Below are 25642 nucleotides of genomic sequence, written 5' to 3'. Positions count from 1 at the left end.
ATTGAACAGCTGTTCCTCCACTCAACGAGACATTTTCCTTCAAGGATAGATACCACAACCCATAGCACATAGATTCCTCTACTCACAGAAGCATCCTCCAGTTGGATAGATACCAGACCCCGTAGAAAAGCGGCGAATCCACGCACTGAGACACATTCCAGATGTTTCCCTATTCACCAAGACATCTTCAGCACGGATAGATACCGCATCCCAGAGACCAGAGGTCTCCCACTCACTAAGACACACTCTAACATGGACAGAAATTCAGCCCATAGAATATCGGCTCCCCTACTCATCGAGACGTCTTCCTGCACAGATAGATATCGCCCCCCACTGTACAGAGACTCCCCCACTCAAAGGGCCATCCTCCAACATGGATAGATATCGCATCCCATATAGCATGGATTATCCCACTCATCTCCACACCCTCCAGCATGAATAGGTATAGAACATGGATTATCCCACTCACTGAGACACCCTTCAACAGAGAGAGAGAGAGAGACACCGCACCCTATAGGACAGTGGTTTCCCCACTCACTGAATCATTCTTTAGCATAGATGGATACCATCCCCCATCAAACATCAGTTGCTTCACTCACTGAGACATACTCCAGCATGGATACATAACAAACCTCATAGAACAGTAGTTCCCCCAGTCGTCAAAATATCCTACAGCAGGGAGAAATACCACACGCCAAGGAACAAGTGATCCCTCACTCACCGTGACACCCTCCAGCATGGATAGTTACCACATTCCATTGAACAGACGTTCCCCCACTCACTAAGACACACTCCAGGAAGGAGAGATACCACATCTCATCGAACAACGGTTGCCTCACTCACTGAGGCACACGCCTGCATGGATAGATACCACATCTCATAGAACAGCGCTCCCCCCACCCTACCGCCGGCCCCCCCTTCACCGAGACATTCTCCAGAGTGGAGAGACGCTGGACCTCAAAGAACAGCGGTTCTTCCACTCAATCAGGCAGCCTCCAACATGGCGACTTAACCACAACCCATAGAACAGCGGTTCCCAAATCAGCGAGACAGCCTCCTTCTTAGACCGATACTACACATCTGAACAGTGGTTCCGCCACTCATACAGATACAATCCTGTATGGATCGTATGAAACAGCTGTTGCGGCTTCTGACTCGGCTGGCTAGTCACAGTAATTAGGCAAAGTGCTTTACGTTAAAGAACGGTCTGATTTCCCCTTGAGAAGAAAATGCAACACCAACAATGATCGGATCAGCTGTCTCACTGCAGGCTGCAATTCGCTGTGAATACAGGTTAGCTTCCCATTCGATAAACTGTCGGATCCTGTGCTGCACTTCAACTGACCATTATGAGAAGAAAAGTAGATTCCACTTCATACATAGCCTTTCACGGCTTCCAGAGGTCACAAAGCTGTACGGCCAAATAATTACTTTTTTAATGTTTGATAAACTACATCACAGTCAATTAACCCAGAACCACGCCCAAAAAGCAGCAATGTGGTCAATGGGAAGTTAGTCTAATAAGTGTTGCTCTGGGAGCCGCCAGCAGAGCTCGCTAATCCTTCAATACACCCAGGGTATCTTTAACATCTACCCGAACAACCAGACGAGGCCACGGAGCAGCCTCTTATCTGGAAAACCGCACCCGCTGTTGCGTGGAATTGTCAGCCTGGATTAGAAACCGAAGTCAGGCAGAGGAGCTTGAACCCACTGGAGTTGAAATCCCTCTCAGGCGGTGGCGCCGTCACTTGAGGCGAATTTCTACCCACAATATTGTGATTCAGAAGCCCACCAGCTGACAATGAGCTCAAATGACACTAAAGTGCTGAGGATATTCCAATGTCAAGTCATACCTTGGAAACAAAAACTTTTGAAACTGCACAGATTAATAGTTCAATACAACAATAGCATTGCCATCAACATCTTGGGGGTTACCATTGACCAGAAAATGAACTGGAGCGGTCACATAAATACTATGGCTCCAGGAACAGGTCAGATGCTGGGAACTCTGCAGTGAGTAACAACTTCTGCCTCCCCAATGTCTGTCTACAGGAGTGTGGTGGAATAGTCTCCACTTGCCTGGATGGGTGCACCTTCAACAACATGCAAAAAGCTCGACAGCATCCAGGATAAAGCTGTCCCCTTGCTTGGTACCCAAAACACAAACATTCACTCCCTCCACCACTGACACAGAGTGACAGCAGCGTGTATAATACACAAGGTGCACTGCAGCCGCTCACCAAAGCTCCTCAAACAATAGCTTTCCAAACCAACAGCCTCTATCACCTAAAAGGACAAAGGCAGCAGATGCATGGGAACACCACCTGTTGCAAGTTCCCCACCAAGCCACACACCATCTTGACCTGGAACTATAACGCTGTTCCTTCACTGTCACTGGGTCAAAATCCTGGAACTCCCTTCCTAACAGCATTGTGGGTGTATCTACAGCAGATGGACTGCAGTGGCTCATGAAGGCAGCTCATCAACACCAACTCAAAGTCAACTAATGCTGGTCTTCACATTGACGCTCATGTCCCATCAAATAATAAAAACTAATCAGAGTCAGCGGATTGATCGGAAGAGGTGATGGTGAGATAGAGCTGGGTGTCAGCAGCGTACATGTGGGCTCTGATTTTGGATGATGTCACCCAGAGACAGCATGTATGTGAGCAATAGGAGAGGACCAGGGATAGATCCTTATGGAACTCCAGATATACTGGTGCGGGAGCTGGTGGAGATCTCACTGAAGATCTAGCTATGACTAGATAAGTAAGAGTGAATACAGGCAATCACTAGTTTTGGTAAATTATTGTCGTACTAAATAGTGACTGGATGTTGTTCTACTTTTACTCATACCGATTTACAACTAGATACATCATTGGCCAAATGTAAACCACAAGAGCTCTTGAAGCTGCAAACACGGTAAGGAGTAGTGTAATCTGTTTGAAAGCACCCTTTGTATCTCTAAAAATGGGGGAATGGAAACGTGTTGCACAGCTGGAAGATTAGACAATGTATATCATACATATTTGGATCAAGTTTAAAATGAAGATCGTGAAAGTAACACGCACACAAACGACAAATAGGGGAGCCAGCAGGTTTTCATTCTACATTTATTGCAATTAGCAGACCCACATACAGACGAAAGCACAATTTCCTATTCATCCAATAACATCACTGAACCCTTCAAGGGATCTTCAAAACGATTTCAGCTGTGTTAAGGTTATCCAGGGTTATCGGATTCTAACCATAACTATCCTTCATTGACTGATATGGTTCCATATATTCGTGAAATATCTCAACAATTATTCGTAGACATAGAGGGTGACAGTGACATGTGATAAACAGGAGATTCGCTGACTCAGATACTCAAACAGTTATGAACATCACAACAGTAACACATCTATGGGAAACAGATAGTCACCCACACTGGGTTATGTACATGATTTAACACTGTCAGATAGGACAAGTGAAACATTAACTGAAGTAGGTTTACCATAAGATTTATTTATGCTTCTGCGTAAATCCCTTTGGAGGGACGGGTGTCCCACTAAACAGGTGTAAGTGGTGCCGCTGTTCCACTCCACCGCAGTGAGTTTCAATCTGCTGGCAATGGAGCTGGAATCATTTCTCTTCTCGATCTCTGCTTGGCTAGGAGAACCTGAATCCAAAAGGGTGTCATTGGCCATCCAAGCGATGTAAATCTCAGCAGGATAAAATCCAGTGACCAGACACACCAGAGTAGCCGTCTGCTCAGTGTCTATCTCTTCCGCTGATGGAAGTAGCACGTAGACTTTAGGAGGATGCATTTCACCAACTGTAAAGAGAGAAATATTGGTTAAACTGAGTTTGTTTCTTCTCCAGTCTTCACTTTATGTTCCCCTTTTCTAGAAATAATGTGCATTCGGGCATTTGGAATAGTTTCCGAACTGTGAGAGTTTACATATTTCTCTTCTTGTTCATGGGTGCCATTAATTTTCTTTATTTTGGTGGTTTTTCAATGTGGTCTGACGTTAGATTGCAAAGAGTTGGAGACAATCAAAAAGCACTGACGCTCTTAGGATGCAACAGTGTCAAACCGCTTCTATTTTTTCATACTATTTTTTACCCGTCTGGTGACTTCCCAGGTCCCAGATGACATAGGAACATTTAATGAAGAAACTGGGTGATTTGTTAACATAATTTATCATCTGACTGAGTATTATCTGTGCTTACCCTTTACTTTCCTGGTGGAAGTTTTCACTGGTGTTGGTAATTCGCTGTCCTCTATGAAGCAGACGTATTCCACCCCACTGTCCCACTCTGCCGCAGTGACTTTCAGTTTACTAACGATGGCGAATTTGCTTCCATTCCACTCGGGACTCTGAGTCTCGACTCCTTCCGTTTTCCCACTCCCATCCACTTGCCAGGACACGATGACGCTTTCTAAGTCGCTGTAAAGGATTTCACAAACAATGGTCGCCGTTCGTTGAGTCCAAATCTCTTCAAAGCGGGGGTTCAATATATTGACAGAAATGTCTGCCTCATGACAATCATCTTGAAAGAAGAGGGAATGGTTATTTCAAGCTGTCATGTTGAATTCAAGGGTAACAACAACAACATACTCCAAGAGATGTAAAATAATTCTACTTACTGGAGTAGGTTAGGAATTTTCTCAGATTGTTTCTGTTTAGCTAATAAGATGCAGCGCCCTTCTGGTCTTGTTGCTTTCATCTCCTGGCTTCCCTGGATGATGTCCGCAAAAATATTTCTGATTATTTATTCCACAGATCGGGAATTCCTCTGACTGGGATTTAATTGGGACTAATTGTCCCCGCTCTCATGCTGCAAACGTTCACCCATCAGACTGACTGACTGATGCTAGAGGTCAATTGCAGCCCTGTGTCCTGAATGTGGTGGGTTCAAATATACCTCCTATAAAGTGACTAAAATTCTCCTCTTTTTCAGTCCAAGCATTTGGGTTGAAATGAACTTGTCTCTGCCTGAGCAATGAATGGAAGCGTGGCCTCAAAACCAACACGCAGATGTTCTACATCATTTGACACCGATTTCGCTGGTCACTTAAAAGCTACAATGTATTTAGGAAAACGTAAAAACTACCACTCTGATCTAGGAAGAAGCATTGCTGGAAGGTTGAGATTAAAGACACCATTATTTAAGTGTGTAAAGTGAGGAAGTCTATAATTTTACGATGATATACCTGGCCCAGAGGTACACGATATTGACATCAGTGACGGTGGAAAGGTTTTCTCTAGTATCCGACCTTTACAAAATTAAGATAAATGCTAAAGATTTTGGAAAACATGCCTTCAGTTTTTAAAGTAAAATGGTCACTCTGCCCGTAAGAATCATTACTTTCTTTATACATGGCATGAAATCTAAAAGAATAAGCATTCTCCTTTGTTTTCACTAAAAGTTAAATTTGTTTCTCTGAACATTATCGAAACCACCGTCATTATATTTGGCGAGGATGTCATCTCTGAAATTCTCAAGATCTCTACAAGGGACTAAAGTTACATATTTATTGCGCATGTCCAACATTGTTACTTTTTTTTCTCTAATCTACACTAAAATTGGTGAATTTCTCTCAATGATGTTTCAGAAGGGAGTGCTGTGCAAACTGTTTCTTGATTCTCATCATTCCCATTGGCTCTCCTTCCAGATTGGCAGATGTAAACATGTATTTGTCTACTCACTGGGATCCCTGATTTCATCCCATTAAGTTAACATCCCTTCATAAAATGAAAGAAGAATATTTCATGGTGTATGTTACAAGAACCCATTTATCTGAAGGGATTTGATCTTACTTTCATTTCAAAAAGTTGCTATTTTTGGCAGAAAAAGGAAAAAGGAAGGCACAAAAAAGTGAGAATGTCAGATGACTGATTGCAATAAAATGAATCATCTCCATTGGTTTAAACAGCAAACTGAGTTTCAACCCTGAGATATGTTGAGGCAACGACAAGCAGAAATGTCATGTGTGGGACTTGGGCTGATTTCAACACTCAAATCATCACCTCAGCATTCTAAAACAAAGACAGCGTGCATATTTAGATTCACTTCCTATCGATTTCTGTGAAGAGGCACGAGGCGTTTAAAAGTGCTATATAAATGCCTGCTGTCATTGTTACTCCAGTACAGGCTCCACTGAATCGCTTGCCTTGAGTACCTCTACCGATTGGACACTCTGAGTAGATCAGCAGAAAATGTGAATGCCAACAGCCTATCCTACAGCAGCAACATCAGAGCCCCGTCCAGTCCTGCACTCGCCAGAGGTGCCAACACATCGAACTCCACCTGACCTCCTCAGATCGGAGGACCATTAATGTTTGGGATGGTAAAATGAGAAATCCAATTTCTAAATTTGTGGATTACACCAAATTCAGGCGAATAGCCAATGTTGAGGAGGACTGCAACAAATTGCAAGAAGATATGAAGATACTTGCAGTATGGAGAAATAATTGGCAAATGAATTTAACATAAATAAATGCAGAGTATTGCATTTCACCAAGAAAGTTAAAGAGGTGGCATATTACTTAGAAAATAAGAATATAAATGTGGAAGAGGAGAAAATGGATCTGGGATTACAGATACATAAATCATTACAACTAGAAACGCAGATTAACAAGGTCATAAAAAAAACTAGAATTGAAAGTTACACTAAAACTGCATCGAACCTTGATTTGACTACACCTGGATTACTGCGCACAATATGCTTGTCATATATTGAAAAAATAATGCAGAGGCATTAGAGAGGGCGCAAACATTATTTACAAGGATGACAACATCAATACGGGGGAATACATTTCAGGAGAGATTGAACAGGCTAGGTGTCTTTTCTGCTGAAAAGAGAAGGCTGAGGCGTTCTCCAATAGAGTTTTTTTTTCATTATGAAAGGTTTGGTCGAGTAGACACAGTGAAGTTTTTCACTTGGGAAAGAGCAAAGCTAGTGGCCATTATCATAAGGTAGTCACCAAGAAATTCAATAGGGCATTCGGAACAAGCTTCTTTATCTCGAGAAAGGTGAAAATAGGGAACTCCTGACAACAAGGAGTGGTTGAAGTGAACAGTATAATTGTATTTAACTGGAGTCTAGCCAAGCATATGAAGGAGATAGCAATGGAGCATTATGTTCAAAGAGTTAGATAGGGAAATACTGAAGGAAGACTTGAGTGAAGCATAAACGCTTGCCTGGACTTATTGGGCCTAATGGACTGTTTCTGTGCTGTATATTCTATATAACCCTATGTAAGAGGAAACAATGGTGTTCGCCTCACTAACCCGGATGTATCTAGGCTATTGCGTCTGCCAAAAAGCCAGCAGTTGAGATTCGTCAACTCAGCGAGGTCTGGTGGCAGGACATAGGGCGTGTTTGGTCTGCATAGCTGACTATTACAGTGTAGGGGTCCTCACCAATGCCAGAAACTTGTTTGTTAGTGTTTATGACTGCGTCTGATAACAATACTTGCCTGATTCTATCCTCTCCTGTACTCACTGCTGTACGAGATCTATTGGCCACCCTCTGGTACCTGAGCCAATGATCTATTGTTCATGAGACCCGAAACACAGTAAATATCAGCAGGTTGTTGTACCGTGAGGACATTGCAGCCAATGTCCTCTCTTCTTCTTCCCAGAAATAGCACACATGCACTTACCATCGGTCAGGAGTGGAACCACGCACTATTGCTGTTTCGTGAATCTAGGGACACTAAGACCCATTTCAGGCCCCGAGCACCATCAGGTGAAATCAACGAACTCAGCAAGAAACGGGTATCCAACCCCAGATCCAGGGAAGTTTATTGCTTCTTCATCCTTCACACGAAGGTGGTGGGACTATTATTGTGCTAATAATATTTACAATAATTTATTCCACAGATCAGGAATTCCTCTGACTGGAATTTAATTGGGACAAATTGTTCCCGTTCTCATGCTGCAGACGTTCACGCATCAGACTGACTGGTGCTGCAGGTCAGTTGCAGCCCCGTAGCCAGAATGTAGTGGGTTCCAATATACCTCACTATTTGTAATTTGATTGGAATAAAAACAATCAGAAATGAAAACAGTTTAGTTTACACTCATCAAAACAAAAGGTCACAGCATTGGATTCTGTTCATGATGACGTTATTAGACTCCTTTTATGACCTCTAACCCTGGCGGTGCAGAAGATATGAGTAATTGAAATGCAAAAAGCTACTGACTAAATTGGCTGTGTCACCTGATAACTGGCTGTTTTTGGCTTTTAACTGACTGCCGGCACTCAGTGTTGTATCGGACTTAAATCCAGCAGTACAGAACGAAGTAAACAGCACCCAAAGTCTTCTCCCCACATTATGGAACTCTATGCATGTTTATCTACTGTTTATTGCTGTTTAATGATCGCCCACAATCACCAGTGAACCGTACAGTGAAGTAGGAGAAATTCTTCTCCTCCTTCATTCTTACCATTGGGTCCTCACATGTTTCTGGCGGCGCACACACTGAGTGCTGATCAGTTTATTGTCTCCGTGCGGCCTGTGAGTTAAGGCTGCATTAATTGTTATCCACACATTTTGCTGTTCCTCCAACTAGAGGTATCTGATCACTAGTGCCCCTGTTGTTTGATGTTGCCTTTAGATGAAGTGCAAAGCACTGATTGTGTGAGTATATATTGTGTAACTACCCTTACCTTTCGGTTTGCTGATGGCCCTCTTCACGGTCGAGTCTGAAGGTGAATGTAAGGCGGAACAGGTGTATGTTTCTCCCTTTTTCCATTCAGCTGCAGGTAAAATGAGAAGGCTGCTTGTGCTGAAGCTCTGGTCCTGTTCAAGAGCAGTGGGGAAACTGGTGACGTTCGAGTTTAAAGCAACTCCGTCCTTCTCCCAGGAAACGGTGATTTTATCAGGATAGAATCCTCTTATCAAGCATGTGAGAATGGCGGTGCTGGTATTTTGAATCTCCTCTGGTGATGGAGGCAGGAGGCGGACCTTTGGCTGTATTGGCTCGACTGTAACAGAATTTCAACCAGGGTTAGTCTTCCTTCCACAGTCATTTAAAAACAGGGCGATATATTTTTACCCACCTTTTGTCCTTCTTGTTTGTTTTGTTACCGGATTTGATGATTGGTCCCCATGTGCTAAACATGAGTATTCAACCCCGCTATCCCATTCTTCCACGCTGCTTGTCAAGCGGCTGATTGTCAGGTACTGGTTTCCATCCTTTGTAATTGCTTCGATTTGAACTCCTTCAATCCTCATCTTACCATCAACTGTCCAAGAGATCGCAATCTCAGTGGGATCTGTAGAGACCACTTCACACACCAGGGTGGCAGTCTTATTGATCCAGATGTCTTCAATGGAGGGATCTCTGAGAAATACTGTGATTTCTGTCACTGAGAAACCAGAGATACAGAAACAGGACAATGCGTTTAGAATTTAGAATTTAGAACATTACAGCGCAGTACAGGCCCTTCGGCCCTCGATGTTGCGCCGACCTGTGAAACCATCTGACCTACACGATTCCATTTTCATCCATATGCCTATCCAATGGCCACTTAAATGCCCTTAAAGTTGGCGAATCTACTACTGCTGCAGGCAGGGCGTTCCACGCCCTTACTACTCTCTGAGTAAAGAAACTACCTCTCACATCTGTCCTATATCTATCACCCCTCAAGTTGAAGCTATGTCCCCTCGTGTTTGCCATCACCATCCGAGGAAAAAGACGCTCACTATCCACCCTATCTAACCCTCTGATTATCTTATATGTCTCTATTAAGTCACCTCTCCTCCTCCTTCTCTCCAACGAAAACAACCTCAAGTCCCTCAGCCTTTCCTCGTAAGACCTTCCCTCCATACCAGGCAACATCCTAGTAAATCTCCTCTGCACCCTTTCCATAGCTTCCACATCCTTCCTATAATGCAGTGACCAGAACTGCACGCAATACTCCAGGTGCGGTCTCACCAGAGTTTTGTACAGCTGCAGCATGACCTCGTGGCTCCGAAACTCGACCCCCTACTAATAAAAGCTAACACACCATATGCCTTCTTAACAGCCCTATTAACCTGGTTAGCAACCTTCAGGGATTTATGCACCTGGACACCAAGATCTCTCTGTTCATCTACACTACCAAGAATCTTCCCATTAGCCCAGTACTCTGCATTCCTGTTACTCCTTCCAAAGTAAATCACCTCACACTTTTCCGCATTAAACTCCATTTGCCATCTCTCAGCCCAGCTCTGCAGCCTATCTATGTCCCTTTGTGCCCTCCAACATCCTTCGGCACTATCTACAACTCCACCGACCTTAGTGTCATCTGCAAATTTTATGTTGACCAATCTCTTTGTTTAGGAAGCATTTAATTTCAGTGACAACTGATAGTTGATGAACATATTTTTACTGATTATTATTGAATTTAAAATATCATTCTGTTGTTTTCGTGCAGTTTGAGTGAATCACTAATTTGAAAAAATAATTTATACTGAATGACAGGGAGAGAGACAAAAAGAGAACTGGATACAAAGAGACAAACAGAAAAAACAGAGAACAACACAGAGATAATGAACATCAGGAACAGGACAAGAGAGAGAGAAATCGATAGGGAGAGACAGGCAGGGACAGAGCAGCAGAGAGAGAGATAACAGCAGAAAGAGTGGGATGGAGAGACCGTCAGAGAAAGAGTGAGAGGCAGAGAGATAAAGAGAGAGGGGAGAGAAAGAGATAAAGGGAGTCCAAGAGCCAGACACCAACAGAGATTTTTTTAAAAACATGCAGCGACATGGAAACGGAGTGTGAGAGAGAGACAGTGGGTTATAAAGTGGGAGAGTGACAGACACAGAGAGAAAAGCTGAGGGAGATGGAGAGGGAAAGAAAGAGAGAAATAGACAAATAAATTGGGCCGATCGTGTTTGATGACTCCCTAGAATTGTTGTCCAAATAGTCGTATTTCCCTGGCTCTTACCCATGTCGTTTTAAATAAAATATTTAAAAGAAAGAACCGTTTGTTGTTTTATTTCGGTTTTCTGATCATATCTGTCTCTTTAATTTAGTAGCAGTTCTCTCTCAATGACTATCCCTCTCTCACTCACTGTTCTTACTTTCTCTGTCCCACTCTCACCTATTTCATTTTATTTACACAATTTTGTACCGAATGCAGCAGCAGATATAATAAATCCTCAGAAATGTAACGAGTAACTGAACCGTACTGTGAAATTTGATCCATTATTTTCTGAAGATACACTTTTGATCTGTATTTCTGTCCTGTTTCACCTGGATTGATTTGGTGAATTAATTAAATGGGATGTGAGACGATCTTTATAAATTATTCCTAATATCATAAAAGATTATGTTCGATGCATTACATTGGCCACATCTTCATATTCATGTCAAGACATCTTAGTGCCTTTTGCAATACTAGCCTCACAGTGAGCACCATCCAGTACCTCAGTCATTGCCGCTCAAATAGGGAATGATATAACACAGAAGGAGGACATTCGGTCCATCGTGCCTGTGCTGGCTCTTTGAAAGAGCAGCTTCAGGTCGCTCGGACGTTGCTGCTGGAACATTCCCAACAATTTTTAGAATTCCAGTACACCATGAACTGGTGCAGATGTCATTCACTGGACCAGTTCAGGAATGTTTAATCCTCATCGATAAATTGTCACAAAAACATCCCAACTAATCCAATCTTGATAAAGAAAGTGGGAATACTTCATTCGTGCAAGCTTCTGAATTGGTTTCATTTCCTCACCTGATTTCGATCTAATGTCTTTCCGCTGTACACTGTTGGTTGCAGAATGGGATACTTGGCAGCTGTACACAGAACCGCTACTCCATTCCTGCAGGGGCACTTTAAGGATGCTTGTGGAGCTAAAATCTCCATTCGATGTTTTAGTTGGGGATGTGGTGGTAAAGCCAGACTGTATGGAGTTTCCATTCTTCTCCCAGCTCACTGTAATGCTTTCTGGTTTGTATTCACTGATGAGGCAAAACAGTTGTACCAACCCCTTTATTCTCTGTTCGTCACTTGCAGAGTAGAGGAGACTGATGGTTGGTGGAGCAGGTCCTAGAATTACAAGGATATTTTACTCCCTTCTATAACTATGAAAAGACCATTTCCCTCATGTCCCGGCCATCATTTATCCTTCACCCAACACCTAAAACTAATGATCTCGTCATTATCACATTGCTATTTGTGGGATCTTGCTGTGCACGTTTCATACATTCCAATAGTGACTACTCTTCAAAAAGCCTTTGGACGTACTGAGCACGTGAAAGACCCGATAGAAATTCAAATCTTCATTTATTTATTGAAATCACGGTCTCTGGTTAATTGTCATTTGTTTTATTTTCCTTAGTATTGCTGTGAAATATTTTCAAAATTAGAGGCCAGCTATTGATTCTTAAGATAATATGATTGGTTCGCAAGCACTGCCTGAGCAAAGTTTAATACAAATAGATGGCATATAAGAGATTACTTTAAAAAAAAAAATACTGCTTCTGAAATGTCACTGATCCATTTACATTCAAGATCACAATATATTGCTGTTCTATGAGTTGTGTTATATAGGGATTGCTTGTTCGTGAAAACATATTATGGGATAGGACAAGTCCAAGGCCCCAGTCTGATAAAGGAGGTTTCCAGGGGCCATTGCGACTTATCCAATGCCTCTGTGTTTATCACATTGCAATTTTCTGTTGGTGTGGCTGTGGCTATTGAAATTGGGAAGAAATGTAGGGATATCACAGTGGACGTGTTGGGAGAAAGGAGTTTAGATATTGAATGAACGTTCATTTATTTTTATAAGTTGTTAATTTCTGAATAAAGAATGATCAATGCGCTGGGGCAAAATTATCCTCACCCTTGATGTGGGTGCAGTGATGGTCAGATATTGAATGTATATCATTTATTATTTCCCCCATTCCTCCTCGTATTTCTTATCTACATGCAGCCCTTCAGCGACACAATAGTTTTTACATGTGTGCTAACGATACCCAGCTCCCCCTCACCACCACTTCTCTTGACTCCTTCACTGTCTCTAAGTTGTCAGACTGTTAGTTCAACATCCAATAGTAGATAAGCAGAAATTTACTCCAACTAAATATTGGGAAGACAAAAGCCATTGTCTTCAGTTCCTGCTGTAAAGTCCATTCCCTCGCTGCTGACTTCATTTCTCTCCCTTGCAACCGTCTGAAGGTAAACCAAGCTGTTTGCCACTTTGTTGTTATATTTGACTGGTAGATCAGCTTCTGACCACATATCTGTACTCTCCATCACTAAAACCGCCTATTTCCACCTCCATAACGTGACATGACTTCGCCCCTGCCTCAGCTCTTCTGCTGCTGAAAACGTCCTTCATGCCTATGTTACCTTATAGTCTCGACCGTTGCAATGCACTCCTGCCCATTCTCCCTAAAAGTAAGGTCATCCAAAACTCTGCTGACCGTTTCTTAATCACACCAAGTCCTGTTCACACACCATCATTGTGCTGGCTGACCTACATTGTGCCTCGATCAACCAACGCTTTGATTTGAAAATTCTCATCACTGCCTTCAAGTCCCTCATGGCCTCGCCCATCCTTACCTCTCTAATCTCCTCCATTTCCATAACACTCTGAGGTATCTGCGTTCATCTAATTCTGGCCTCTTGAGCAGCGCCGATCTTAATTGTTCCACAGTTGGTGTCCATGCCTTCAGCTGCCTTTCTGAATTCCCTCCTAATTTTCTCTGCCTCTTTACCTCTCTTTATTTCTTTCAGATACTCCTTAAAACCTTTCTCCTTGACCAAGCTTTTGGCCATGCACTGTAATATCACCTTATGTGGGTCGTTGTCAAATTTTGGTTTATAACGTTTTTGTGAGGTGCCTTGTACATTCTGTTACATTAAAAAGAGCTATATAAATGCAAGTTGTTGTTGTTGTTGTTTGTTACCAATCATCTGTTTTGATTTGTGTGCTTATGGAGCAATTTGATTTCTTAACTTTACAGGGAATTGTTTTTGAAACAGAGCGGGTGGCGCAGCAGCGCAATGGTTAGCATCGCAGCCTCACAGCTCCAGCGACCTGGGTTTAGTTCTGGGTACTGCCTGGGTGGAGTTTACAAGTTCTCCCTGTGACCGTGTGGGTTTCAGTTGGGTGTTCCAGTTTCCTCCAACAGCCAAAGACTGGGTTCCGAAGAAGAGTCACTGACCTGAAACGTTAACTCAGCCTCTGTCTCCACAGGTGCTGCCAGACCTGCTGAGTGTTTCCAGCATTTCTTGTTTTTATTTCAGATTTCCAGCATCCACAGTATTTTGCTCTCATAATTTGTATGTCTGTTATAGTTTGTTCTCATGAAAAGTTCCCAAATTTCACTTGCTCCCGAACTGACTTCAGTCTTTTGCCGTCACTGTCTGAGGTGGAACCAGTCTGTTCTTAACCTGGATGTCAGATTTGACCCTGAGATAAACTTCTGATCCCATATCCTCATCACTGCAAACGCCGTTTACGTCCACATCTGTAAGATTTCCTGCCTCCGCCCCTGCCTCCGCCTATCTGCAGCCTCGCCTATTCCAATCTCTCCAAGCCGGCCTCCCACCTTTCATCCTCCATAAAATTGAGCTGATCCAAAGTTCTGTTGCCTGGATACTAACTCGCACCAAGTCCTGTTCATGCATCACTCCTGTGCTTAGTGACATACATTTGCTTCCAGTTGTACAACACTTCGAATTTAAAATTATCATCCTTGTGGTCAAATTCTCATGTCCGTCTCTGAAACCTTCTCCAACATTAAAACCCTCCGCGATCTCTGTCCTTCTACAATCCTGGTCTCTTGCCCATCTCTGATTTCCATCGTCCCACCATTGGCAGCCAGATAAGAAGCAACATTATAAAACTTAGAGCATCTGTAATCATAGAGACACCAAATGATACAACACAGAAGGAGATTATTCCATGATAGTGCCTGTGCCTGGCTCTTTGAAGGAACTGTCCAATTAGTCCTCCCTGCTTTTCCTCCACAGCTCTGCAATTTTCTCCCTTTACGTTTTTATCCAATTTACCTTTGGAAGTTGCAATTGAATCAGCTTCCACTAGGCTTTCAGGCAGTGCATTTCAGATCGTAACAACTCAATGCATAAAAAGCTCTCTATCTCTCCTCCAGTTCCTTTTCTTCACTCTGTGTCCACGTGTTCCTGACGTCTCTGCCACTGAAAACAGTTTGTCCGGAACTATTCTATCAAAACACTTCGGGATTTTAGCATCTCCATTACATCTTGCCTTAACATGCCCTGCTCCAAGAGGAACAATCCCAGTTTCAATAAAGCTTCCTCATAACTAACATCACTGGTTCCATTGTTGTAAATTTCCTTTGCACCCTTCCTAAGGGTTTAATATCCTTCCTTAAGTGCGGTTCATAAAATGGTCACATAATTCCAGTTGGGGCCTAACCATTAACTTTTAAGATCCAGCATAGCTTCCATGCATTTGTAATCTATATCTCTGATGATAAATGCCACCTTCAACTATTTGTGTACATGCAGACCCAGGTCTCTCCGTTCCTGCACCCCCTAAAAATTGTATCATTTAGTTTATATTGTCTCTCCTCATTCTTTCTACCAAAATGCAGCACTTAACACGTCTCTTCATTCAATTGTACCTGCCATGTGTCTGCCTTTTTGATCAATCAGTCTATATTTACGTCACTGTTTTCTACAATAGCAAGTTTCAAGTCATCTCCAAACTTTGAGATTAGCCCTGTATCCTCTAGTCCAGGTCATTAATTTATATCCAAAAGAGCAGTAGTATTAATAATGCTGGGTGGCACCACTGTATGCTAGTTTTCAGTTCGAAAGATAATTGTATACAACTACTCCCCGCTTTGTGTTTCTTGGCTAATCTCGTACCAACGCAGTCACTGCCCCCAAAATCCCATGGACTTAAAATTTGTTAACAAGTCTATTATGTGGTACTTTATCAAAACAACTTTTGAATTTCAATTTACATCAACATCATTCACACTACCCTCATCAACATTTTCCAATACACCATCAATGAACTGAACCAAATTAGTTAAGCACGATTTGTCTTTAACAAATCTGAGATGCTATCAATTATTAACCCTTATTTTCCCAAGTGTCAATTTATTTTGCCTCACATTATTGCCTCTAAAAATTTCTCAATCACCTACATTAGGCTGACTGGCTGCAGTCGTCGGGTTTATAACTCTTCACATTTCGGACAAAGGTCTAACATTTTATGTTCTCCAGTCCTATGGGACCATTCCAATATCTGAGGAGGAATGGAATATTGCGGCCAGAACCTCGGCTATGCTCACCCTTATTTCCCGTAACAAGTTAGGATGCATTGGATTCCGTCCAGGTGACTTTTTACTTGAAGCTTTGCCAACATTTTAATTATCACATCTTTATCTATTTTAACCTATTTTCTCCACTACATCCTCATTTGCTGTGACATTGGCAGCATCCTCATTTTTAGTAAAGATAAATGGCAATTATTTATTTAGTACCTCAGCCAAGCCCTCTAACTCCACAAAAATATATGTTTTGGTCCCTAATCAGTTCCACCCTTCATTTGACAATCATTTTACTATTCATAAGTTTATAAAAGACTTTTGAGTTCCCTTTTATTTTAGCTGTTAATCTTATACTCTTTCTTTTCACCTCCATTCCCTTTTTCAGTTCTCCCTGCACTTCCTATACTCAGCTTGCTTCTCTACTGAATTATCATAAGCTTCCGGTTTAGTATCATTTTAACACTGCAGCTTTACTCTTTCATGGAGCTCTATCTTTGGATGCTCTTCCCTTGCCTCTCTTGGAAATGCACCAACCCTATTGCCGAAACATCCCATCTTTGAAGACTTCCTGTTATGCTTACTGTTTTACCGACCAATTTTTGATTACAATCCAATATCTACTTCTGTTCAAACTAATCTCCAATACTAATCGTTAGATTTTCGGAATCCTCACATCTAACATTCAGTCATTGCAAGCTTGCAGGTTATCGACAAAGACAATGATGCAAGGTATACATAGTACAACAGGATGGTTCAGAACGAACCAATATGGAGAAACGTGACCGAGAAGAGTGGCCATTTATGAATTGTTAATTCATTCATCAGCAGTAAATCAGAATCTTCTGTCAAATGAGGAAAACATTATAAAATTACAAAGTGTTAATTTGATGTCACTTCTGACCGTTTCAGTGAATATACTAGGAATAATGTAAAAGCAAGGTTGGAACTGATAATCTCTTTATTACGCTAGTTTGGGATTGTTTCTTCTCAATATAAATGTGACACACTATTAAACAAACTGTTTAGGTTAGATTTAGCTCTGTTAATTGGCCCTGTCGTTAACTCTGTTACCTAACCATTGGTTCTATCGGCCTACCTGACCACTGTCTTCGGCACAAGCAGACTGTTCACAGTCTCTACATCCTCTTCATACCAGAACCTCATATCCTTTCACCCCCTATTCTCTCAACACAATGAACGCCCACTTCAGTCTCTATCATCACCTGCCCGCAATACTACCACAGACAATTTGCAACTGATCCCTTCCTGCATGCCTTTATCAGCTTTATTTCCTGCAATGCAGAAACATCAGTTTACCCAACAGTCACCAGCTGCACCAAGTTCCAATCAACCATCAGTCCTGTCCTCGCTGATATTCATTACTTCCCTATGTTTCCAATTTAAAATTCTTCTACTTGTCTTCATCTCGCTTTTTCCTACTTCTAAATCCTCCCTCAGTACTGAACCCTGTGTCTCGAATTAAATTAAAGTCACGACATAAATTAAGGCCATTATTGCTGATTTGAGGGATCTGTTTATAATTTGACTATTGCTGAATAAATATTGTTATAGTTGAGAATTCTAACAATGTGGGTTTCAAGAAATTGTGAATAAAACTTATTTTGGAACTATAGGAAGTGTTGAAGTGAAAATAAATTGTGAAACTTTCCTCAGAACTGGATCAATGGGAAAAGATGGATTCTGCATCAGTCTGTTACAGGTGGCCAAGAAATTAACTATGGGGCATGATTTACGATTATGCACTTCTAGCACAGATCTGGAATTTGCACAATCCCAACGCCATAAGTTTCAATGGACTGAAAAGCGGGTACTGGGAGTGCGATGTTCCCGTTCATTTGAATGAAGAAAAGTGAGACACAGAGCAAACTGGTCTGTGGGACAGTGGAAGGCTGGGACTAGTTCAGTAAAATCACGGCAGAATTCGAGGATTTGGCAATCGGTAAAACAAATAGGTTCAAAACATTCCGAAGCACCCAATGGAATTTACAATATGTGCTGTGAGCCAGAGAGATTTTGTGCTCTGCTGTGTTAGGGTGAAGTATACAAACAAGCAGATATAATTTAAATATTCAAGGCACACAACATAGGCAGAGTTGGGCGGGGCTCGTTCAGGAGTCTAGAAAATATTGGCAGCGAAAAATAAAATCACGGAAAAATCGATAAATCTCCAATCATATGTGATTTTCTTTTACAAAAGACTGGTTGAAAAATATATACATCTTTTTAAAACAATCAAAGAGCAAGTAATAAAATGACAAAGTGGAAATAAACAAATTAATTAGCTGGAAAATGACCAACACCAACAACGCAAGTAGTAAATTCTTAATCATTGGGCAAGTTGGAAGATCACATAAAATGATTTGCCTATGATAGTGTGAATGTGAATACCATTGACAGATATTAATACCATTGCTTTACTTGTTGTATTCAGGCCGAGGAGGCAAAGAATGAAATTAGTTCGAAATATCACCATTGTTCATCTCAGGGAACCACGCTTAACGCTTGATTTTCCTAAGTTCAGTATTCTGCAACCACTTTTAAATAAACAGATTAACCTCTGAATTAATGTAGCGGACAGAATTAGGTGGTTGGTCCTGGAATATCACATCGGAAAGCTGACAGTTTTTTGCTTTTTATTTAAACTGGGAGGTATCGGTTGTTTTGGGAGGTAATTCCATTGTGGAACATCATGTATCGAGGCGTGAAATGGACCCAATCGGCTTTTCTCACCATCCACTCTCCTGCCTTCTTCGAGAGATTTTCCTTTTGATAAGTGACATGTTCTAACTCTGCGATAAAAGCTGCACCTTAGCAATGTTTCTAGTCTAATCTGTATCTCACTGTTCACCTTCAAATACAATGGGCTAGAAATTCTTCTCAGGTGATGGCGCAGAACAGGCTTTATCGGATCAGGCACCTGTTAAAGGCGGCGCCTGATATTCAGTTCCATTGTTGACAATGGAATTTAATATCAAGCGCTGCATAGAACGGGCGGCCGATCCGATCCCACTCGTTTTACATCACCGCCCAACATGAATATGGAGCACTCAGATTCCAAATAAATAGACTGCTTCCTCAAATTTAAAATAAGTAAGTAAATCAAGACGTCACTATTCTCCTTAAAGCAGTAAATAAAGAGACCACTTATTTCATTTCCAAACACATATTTTAAAAGAGAACCTACTTTTTACACAGTAACCTACTGTAGTCTTATACACAGAGCCCTCCTATTAGCTGAAACATGGGTGTCCAGGGAAGTGGTTTCCATGTACACAGGATTCCAACAGAATAACAGTCTCGGGGGTGAAATTGTCTACATCAGCAGCGCAACAGCGGCTCATCGTGAATCGGCAGTTGGTTTTTCACCAGGTCTCAGACTTTCCACTGTGGTTCACAGTTCAAGCTCTTTTGGAAGCTCGATAGTTTCGTTGATACTTTTCTTAGTTTGAAATTAAAACCTTGGCAACGTTTTCCAAGTCAATGAGTGAAAATAGCTGCCGCCTTGTTTAACAGGCTGTCCATTCACTATCCCCCGTTTTGCGCGACAGGATGAGATCAATTTCGTCCCGACAATGGGTCACTTTCTAGGTCGCTGACATGTGCGCCTTTAATCCAGAGTCACAAATGTCAGAATTCGTACTTGCAGGTTGTGTGCCGATATTAACTGAACAGATACTCTTTTATACAAAAAGGTTTTTAGAAGCGGCACGGAATTCGTAAACAGCAGTTTATACAATTTCATCCACTCCTTGCTTGGAGAAAATTTCTCTCGCCCCAGAATTGCATTAATTTATGAATCAGAAATAGTTTACATTAAGGATATACAGGGACAGCTCTGTAAGGAAGTAACTTCAGAAGACTCGGTCAGCTTTATCTGTTAAAACTAACATCATCTATTCAAATCAGTACCTAAAGTCATACATGAGAGGTAAATTACAGAATTAAATCCATGTTCAATTTATTCTTGGGTAAAATCGCTTTTGAAAAATATATTATAATTTTAAGCCAAATTAACTGAGAGCTAACCTAACCGAGTCAGTTGAAAAACTGTAGCTATTGCGTTTTATGTTCAGGCGATTTTGAACGAGAGCACTGAATTTTCTAATCCTCTATCGAAAAGATTTTAGTGATAAAGTAGCAAGAGAGGTGACTTACCAGAGTTCACAGTCAGCACGGTGCCAGCTCCGTCGTAGTCACTGGAGCTACACAGTCAGTCAGCTCCCAGTCAGCCCTGTTCAAAAAGGGTCAATGAACCAAATGTCCGTTAATAAATATAACAAAGTAACACCGATCAAAAGGATCATTCGAATATATTAGTGATCAATAAATCTTCATTTTCCTGTCAGTTGCTATCCATCCAGCTATTTTCTATGTGCAATGCAAACTCCTGTAGCTCTGAAAAAAACAATCCGCTGATTTAACATCGGAGAATGAGGATAGATTTCAAACAAAGGTCGACCTAAAATTGATTTCAAACTCTGTGTAGTAGCAACGATGAGGAAGAAATCGCATTATGCAGCCACATTCACTAATAGTCAAGGAAATAACTGTCTGAGAGGTTTGTGCTGTTGCCTGAATCACTGTGTCATCGCAGCTACACATCATTTCACACCAGCACAAGAAATCCAATGTTGCAAACATCACAGAAAATCCTTCAGATATTCCAAGGTACTGGTTGAAAGATGCAGTAAATATGATTTAAATCATTGCCTCTATATTGGAATCCCATTAGACGTTTATAACTCTCAGCCACTCATACAAATCCTGGAGAAACATCAATGCTCTATTATCAATATATGATAACAATTATAAAATAATCACCTCAATGAATAAAGAAAAGGCTTTAATATACAAGCCAGTGTCTGACAGAGACAAGGAATATTTAACCGTGAGGTTTCTTGGCCATTCAGAGGGTAATTTGCATTTCCTTCTTAATAAGAAGAGTGGGGACAGTTTATGTATTGCGGGAATTCAAGATTCATTACTGTGGTGTTCACCAAGTCACACTGTCACAGAGATCAGTGCAAAAAGGTCTCATGTACATCAATACAAGTGACTCAGGTCGAGATGCATGCTGCAATCCGGATTCCCGAAATAATACATTTTGCCAAGGTTTTCTGAGAATGAAGAGTGTTATCCCTCCAAAATACTGAGTATCTACTCTTCATACTTCAGCATCAGAGAAATATTGCCATTGTTCCAATGAAAATAGTGTTTTCATAGTTTGTGTATGACAGGAACCAGCTCTTCGATTGCTGTGGTTACTGAAGTATCGACACAGTGGTACAGCTCAGTGCAAAAACAGGTTTACTTGCATAAATGTAAGTTCAACAGCGGCTCTGCATATCCAACTGTCCCGTTTGGGGGTCTTTGCTGCGCGGTCTGTCACCAGCTATTTGCAAATCATCTCCAGTCTCAGAATCAATGCTGCAAATTAAGTTTCAGTGAAAAGAGCGAAACAATTCGTATTTTCTTCCCTTGGAGATTGGAAAATGTTTTTGTATTGGTGAAAGCTCAGACACATAACTGTGGTTTGCGTCTTCCTATGGTTTGCGCTTTGCAGTAATAGGTGCCACTGTCTTCAACTGTCAGGTCCTTGATTTGCAGAGAAAATGACTTTGCTTGGTTGTTGACTGATTCAACATATCGTCCGCCAATCGTTATGCTTTCCCAATCTGTTGAACCCGGATTATTCCAGAACCATTTTGTGCCGAACAAAATATGGCTAGTATCAGTGAGGACGCAGTTAATGCTCAGGGATTCGCCTGTCTCTCTCGTTGCCGTTCTTGGTGTTTGGTCCACTCTTGTAGTGAAGGCATCTGAATGGAGAAAAATATATTTAGTACATCGCTTGTCTGAAACAATACAAGAGTTTAAAGGTAAGACAATTTCCACAATGTCACACAGCCACGCAGTTTTATGCAATTAACATTTAATCTCTTTAATAAACAGCACTTACTTGGTAACCAGGTTAAAAGGATCGAAACCCAAACAATATTCATGGTTTGTTCACCAGCAGGGAACAATTTAAACAAAGTGAGCTCCAGACCTCAGCACTGACTGTTCTGTGTAACGGTGTGTGTCTGAACACCGACCTTATAAACCTGTGGAGACTCGGCTGATTTGCATAGGGCGGCTTGAGAGACCATGAGCAGTGAGTATAACTCACCATGGGCTGTTGCATTTTGTTTCCCACATCCGTAGTCACACTGGAAAATCTGCATCCAATTAACATGAACAGTTCAGTAGAGTTATACAGAACAGACTTCACGTTAGCTGTGTTGGGTTTGTTTGCATTCAAGCTGATCGCATTTCCATCCTTACTCAGTTTAAAGAAATGGTGATATGTTAATACTATAATAGTAACAGCATCCATGCATGTATATCAGCTTGACACAGCGAATGCAGTAAAAACCGCTCTTTCAAATAATTACGACTGAAAACTCTAATTCCTTTGCTGTGGCAAATGGAGCCGCGACCCCGTGGTAACCATGAGCCCCAAGTTTGGCTTCCGCTGCATTAATAGAAACATACCAGCAGCTTTGATTTGTGTTGTCATCTCTCGACATTTCATAACATAGTTTGCAATGTATGTAGATTTTAAGAAAGTCTTTGAAAAGTTACTGCAGCTGACGTTACGTAAAGATTAAGAAGTTTAGAATTGAGAGGAGAGTAAACTGGATTGAAATTGACTAGAAGAGTGAAAACAGAGAACTCATTATGTTAACAGTGGTGGGAAGTGGGCAGTGGCAGCCCACAGGATTCATGTTCTAGGAACACTTACATCAATGATTTAGATCAAGGCCTAAAGAGAGTGTTAAGAAATTTAAATATAATGCCAAAATAATTATTTAGAAGAACAAAGGGATAGTGATAAAATGGTGAATCGGCTGAAAAGTAGCAAATTGAAGTCAATATCAGTAAATATGATTTGATGCATTTTTGTAAAATAAAACGGTAATTATCTTCTGAATTGAAGTAAGCTTGGTGTTGTGGAATGGCAGAGTGATTTTAGGAAAAAGGTTTAGTGGAAATTAAAGGAAGCACCTCAGGTTACTAAGGCTCTAAAACGCTAATGTGACCCAACGTTTTATCATAAGTGGTACAGACAGAGAAAACGAGAGATAATGATGAACCTATATAAAATCTTCATATATTTCAATTAGAGTATTATGTGCAGTATTCTGACGAACCGTATATTATGGATAATGAGGTTTCAAAGTTGTACTAGGATGTTGCCTGATATGAGGAAATGCAAATACTTGAAAATGGAGCCTTTTTTGTTTGAACAACTTCGAATATGTGTCCATATAATAGACATGATTAAAATTAGGAAGAAATGGGATAGGGGAGATGGGACAGGTTACATAGAAGCAGACTGATTTCAGTCGCTGAGGAATCTAGAAGCAGGATATTATATGTAAGGGATTTCAAACTGAGGGCAGAAGAGACTTCTTCACACAGAGGGTTGTCAGGCTGTGTAATTCACTTCCTGGATTAGTGATTGAAGCAGATACTATGCCAACATTCACGATTAGATTGAATAACTGCATAAAGGAAAGGGGTTGAAGGGATGTGGAATTAAAGCGGGTAAATGTGATTCGAAATATTTACATGCCCGGGGGTAAAGGACGATTCAGACTGGTTGAGCTAATGGTGTCCCCAAGGGTCAGTGTTAAGGCCACTGTTTTATTTTTGCTATCTATAAATAACTTGGATCAGGAAATACAAAGTAGAATATTTTTAAGATGCTAATGACACCAAACCTGGAGGAGTGGAAAACAGTGAGGATGATAACAATCAACTACACAGGACATAGCTGGGCTGCTAGAATGGGCAGATAAGTGGCAGATGGAATTTAATACGGACAAGTGTGAGGTTGTGCATTTTGGCAGGAGAAATAGGATGAAACAATATCGACTTATTGGCATAGTTCTAAAGCGTTTTAAGGGAGCAGGACACATTGAGAAAGTGGTTAGTAAAGTTTGTGGGATTTTGGGCTTCATAAATAGAGCTATAGAGTACAAAAACAGGGAAGTTATGCTGAGCCGTTATAAAGTTCCGGATTTGGCGACAACTGGGCTGCGAAGGTCCTTGAAAGGGTGTGGAGGCGATTTCGCAAAATGTTTCCAGAGGTGAGGAAATTCTGCTAAAAGGTGAGGTTGGAAAAACTGGGGTCGTTCTCCTTGGAGCAAAGGAGATTGAGGAGAGATTTGATAGAAGTGGACAAGATTATGACAAGCTTACATAAGTTAGACAAGGAACAACTGTTCCCATTAATTGATGATAAAAGAACTAAAGGGCATGGAGCGAAGATTTTGGGCAAGAGTTGAAGGGAGAATCTGAGGAAAAGGCTTTTACGTAGTGAGCGATAATGACCTGGAACTCACTGCCCACGGCGGTGGTTGAAGCTGAGACAATCAATAACTTCAGAAGGAAATTGTATGGTCACTTGAAGGAAATAAACTTGCAGGGCCTGGGCATTGCAGAGGATGTAAATTTCTCTCAAGTCTGGAAAGACCATTGTGGACAATCTTTTCGGGAAATACCTTTACCAGTTAAAGCAACAGGATACTTGATTATTAAGTCCAGAAATTCTATTGACAGTAAAATAGTACTTAATAATTGGAGGTGAAATAGTACTTAACAAACTTGGGAATATAACTTTACAGCTGTAGCAGTTGCACGGACTGGTCGAGTTTTGTTGTAAAGTGATGCAGTCCTCTTCATTCATCTAGATCCCTCTTCAGATGGAGAACTTAGCTGATTATTTATGCCTCTATCTCCAAAGTTTTCTAGTGTTTCTGCGCAACGAAACCTTACAAGACCCCTGTTTTTAACCCCCGTGTGGTCAGCAGGTCATCTCAGAGTCAGGCTCGTGTAAAACAATAATTGGCTCTAGCTGTTGCTAGGCAAATTTAATTGTTTCTTATTGATGCCTTCTCCTAACAGCCACCTGGTCTCAGAATCTCGGACATGAGTGGAATGAAATGATTTAATATTAAATCTGATTCTGATATTAAACACGTTTTCTATTGATTAAAGCCAGACAATTGAAGGCCTTGATGTGCCATCCAGTGGACTTTATCGGGGATCTGGAAAGGTCCATTGTTTGAATACATTTAGCTGAAACTGCTTTTTCCCACACAGAGACAGAAACTCATAGTAACTAGATTTAACACACTTGAAATAAAAACCCAGTCTTTCTAAAATGATGATTGATTCATTAATTATAACTCAATCAAGATTCATCACTTTAATAATCATTGGTTTCATGATGAGTAGCAATTTAATAATCAGTACAGGATACAAATGTTAGCACTGAGCACAAGGTAGCTTCTTTAGTCACGTGTTAATT

At 41.2% G+C, this 25642-nt stretch overlaps 1 gene segment (V, D, J or C); it reads right to left on the bottom strand.

Moving 5' to 3' along the window:
- Positions 1 to 3099: 3099 nt before the first annotated feature.
- Positions 3100 to 22369, bottom strand: LOC137349402 (Ig heavy chain C region-like). The segment is given in 8 exon segments: positions 3100 to 3817; positions 4216 to 4536; positions 8666 to 8983; positions 9059 to 9367; positions 11723 to 12037; positions 20440 to 20486; positions 21812 to 22103; positions 22244 to 22369. Coding segments are annotated over 8 exon segments (2028 nt in total).
- Between the last annotated feature and the right edge of the window lie 3273 nt (positions 22370 to 25642).

Source organism: Heterodontus francisci, chromosome 34 (assembly GCF_036365525.1).
Source record: "Heterodontus francisci isolate sHetFra1 chromosome 34, sHetFra1.hap1, whole genome shotgun sequence".
In the NCBI taxonomy this organism is placed as follows: Eukaryota; Metazoa; Chordata; class Chondrichthyes; order Heterodontiformes; family Heterodontidae; genus Heterodontus; species Heterodontus francisci.
This window is presented reverse-complemented; position numbering and strand designations above follow the sequence as displayed.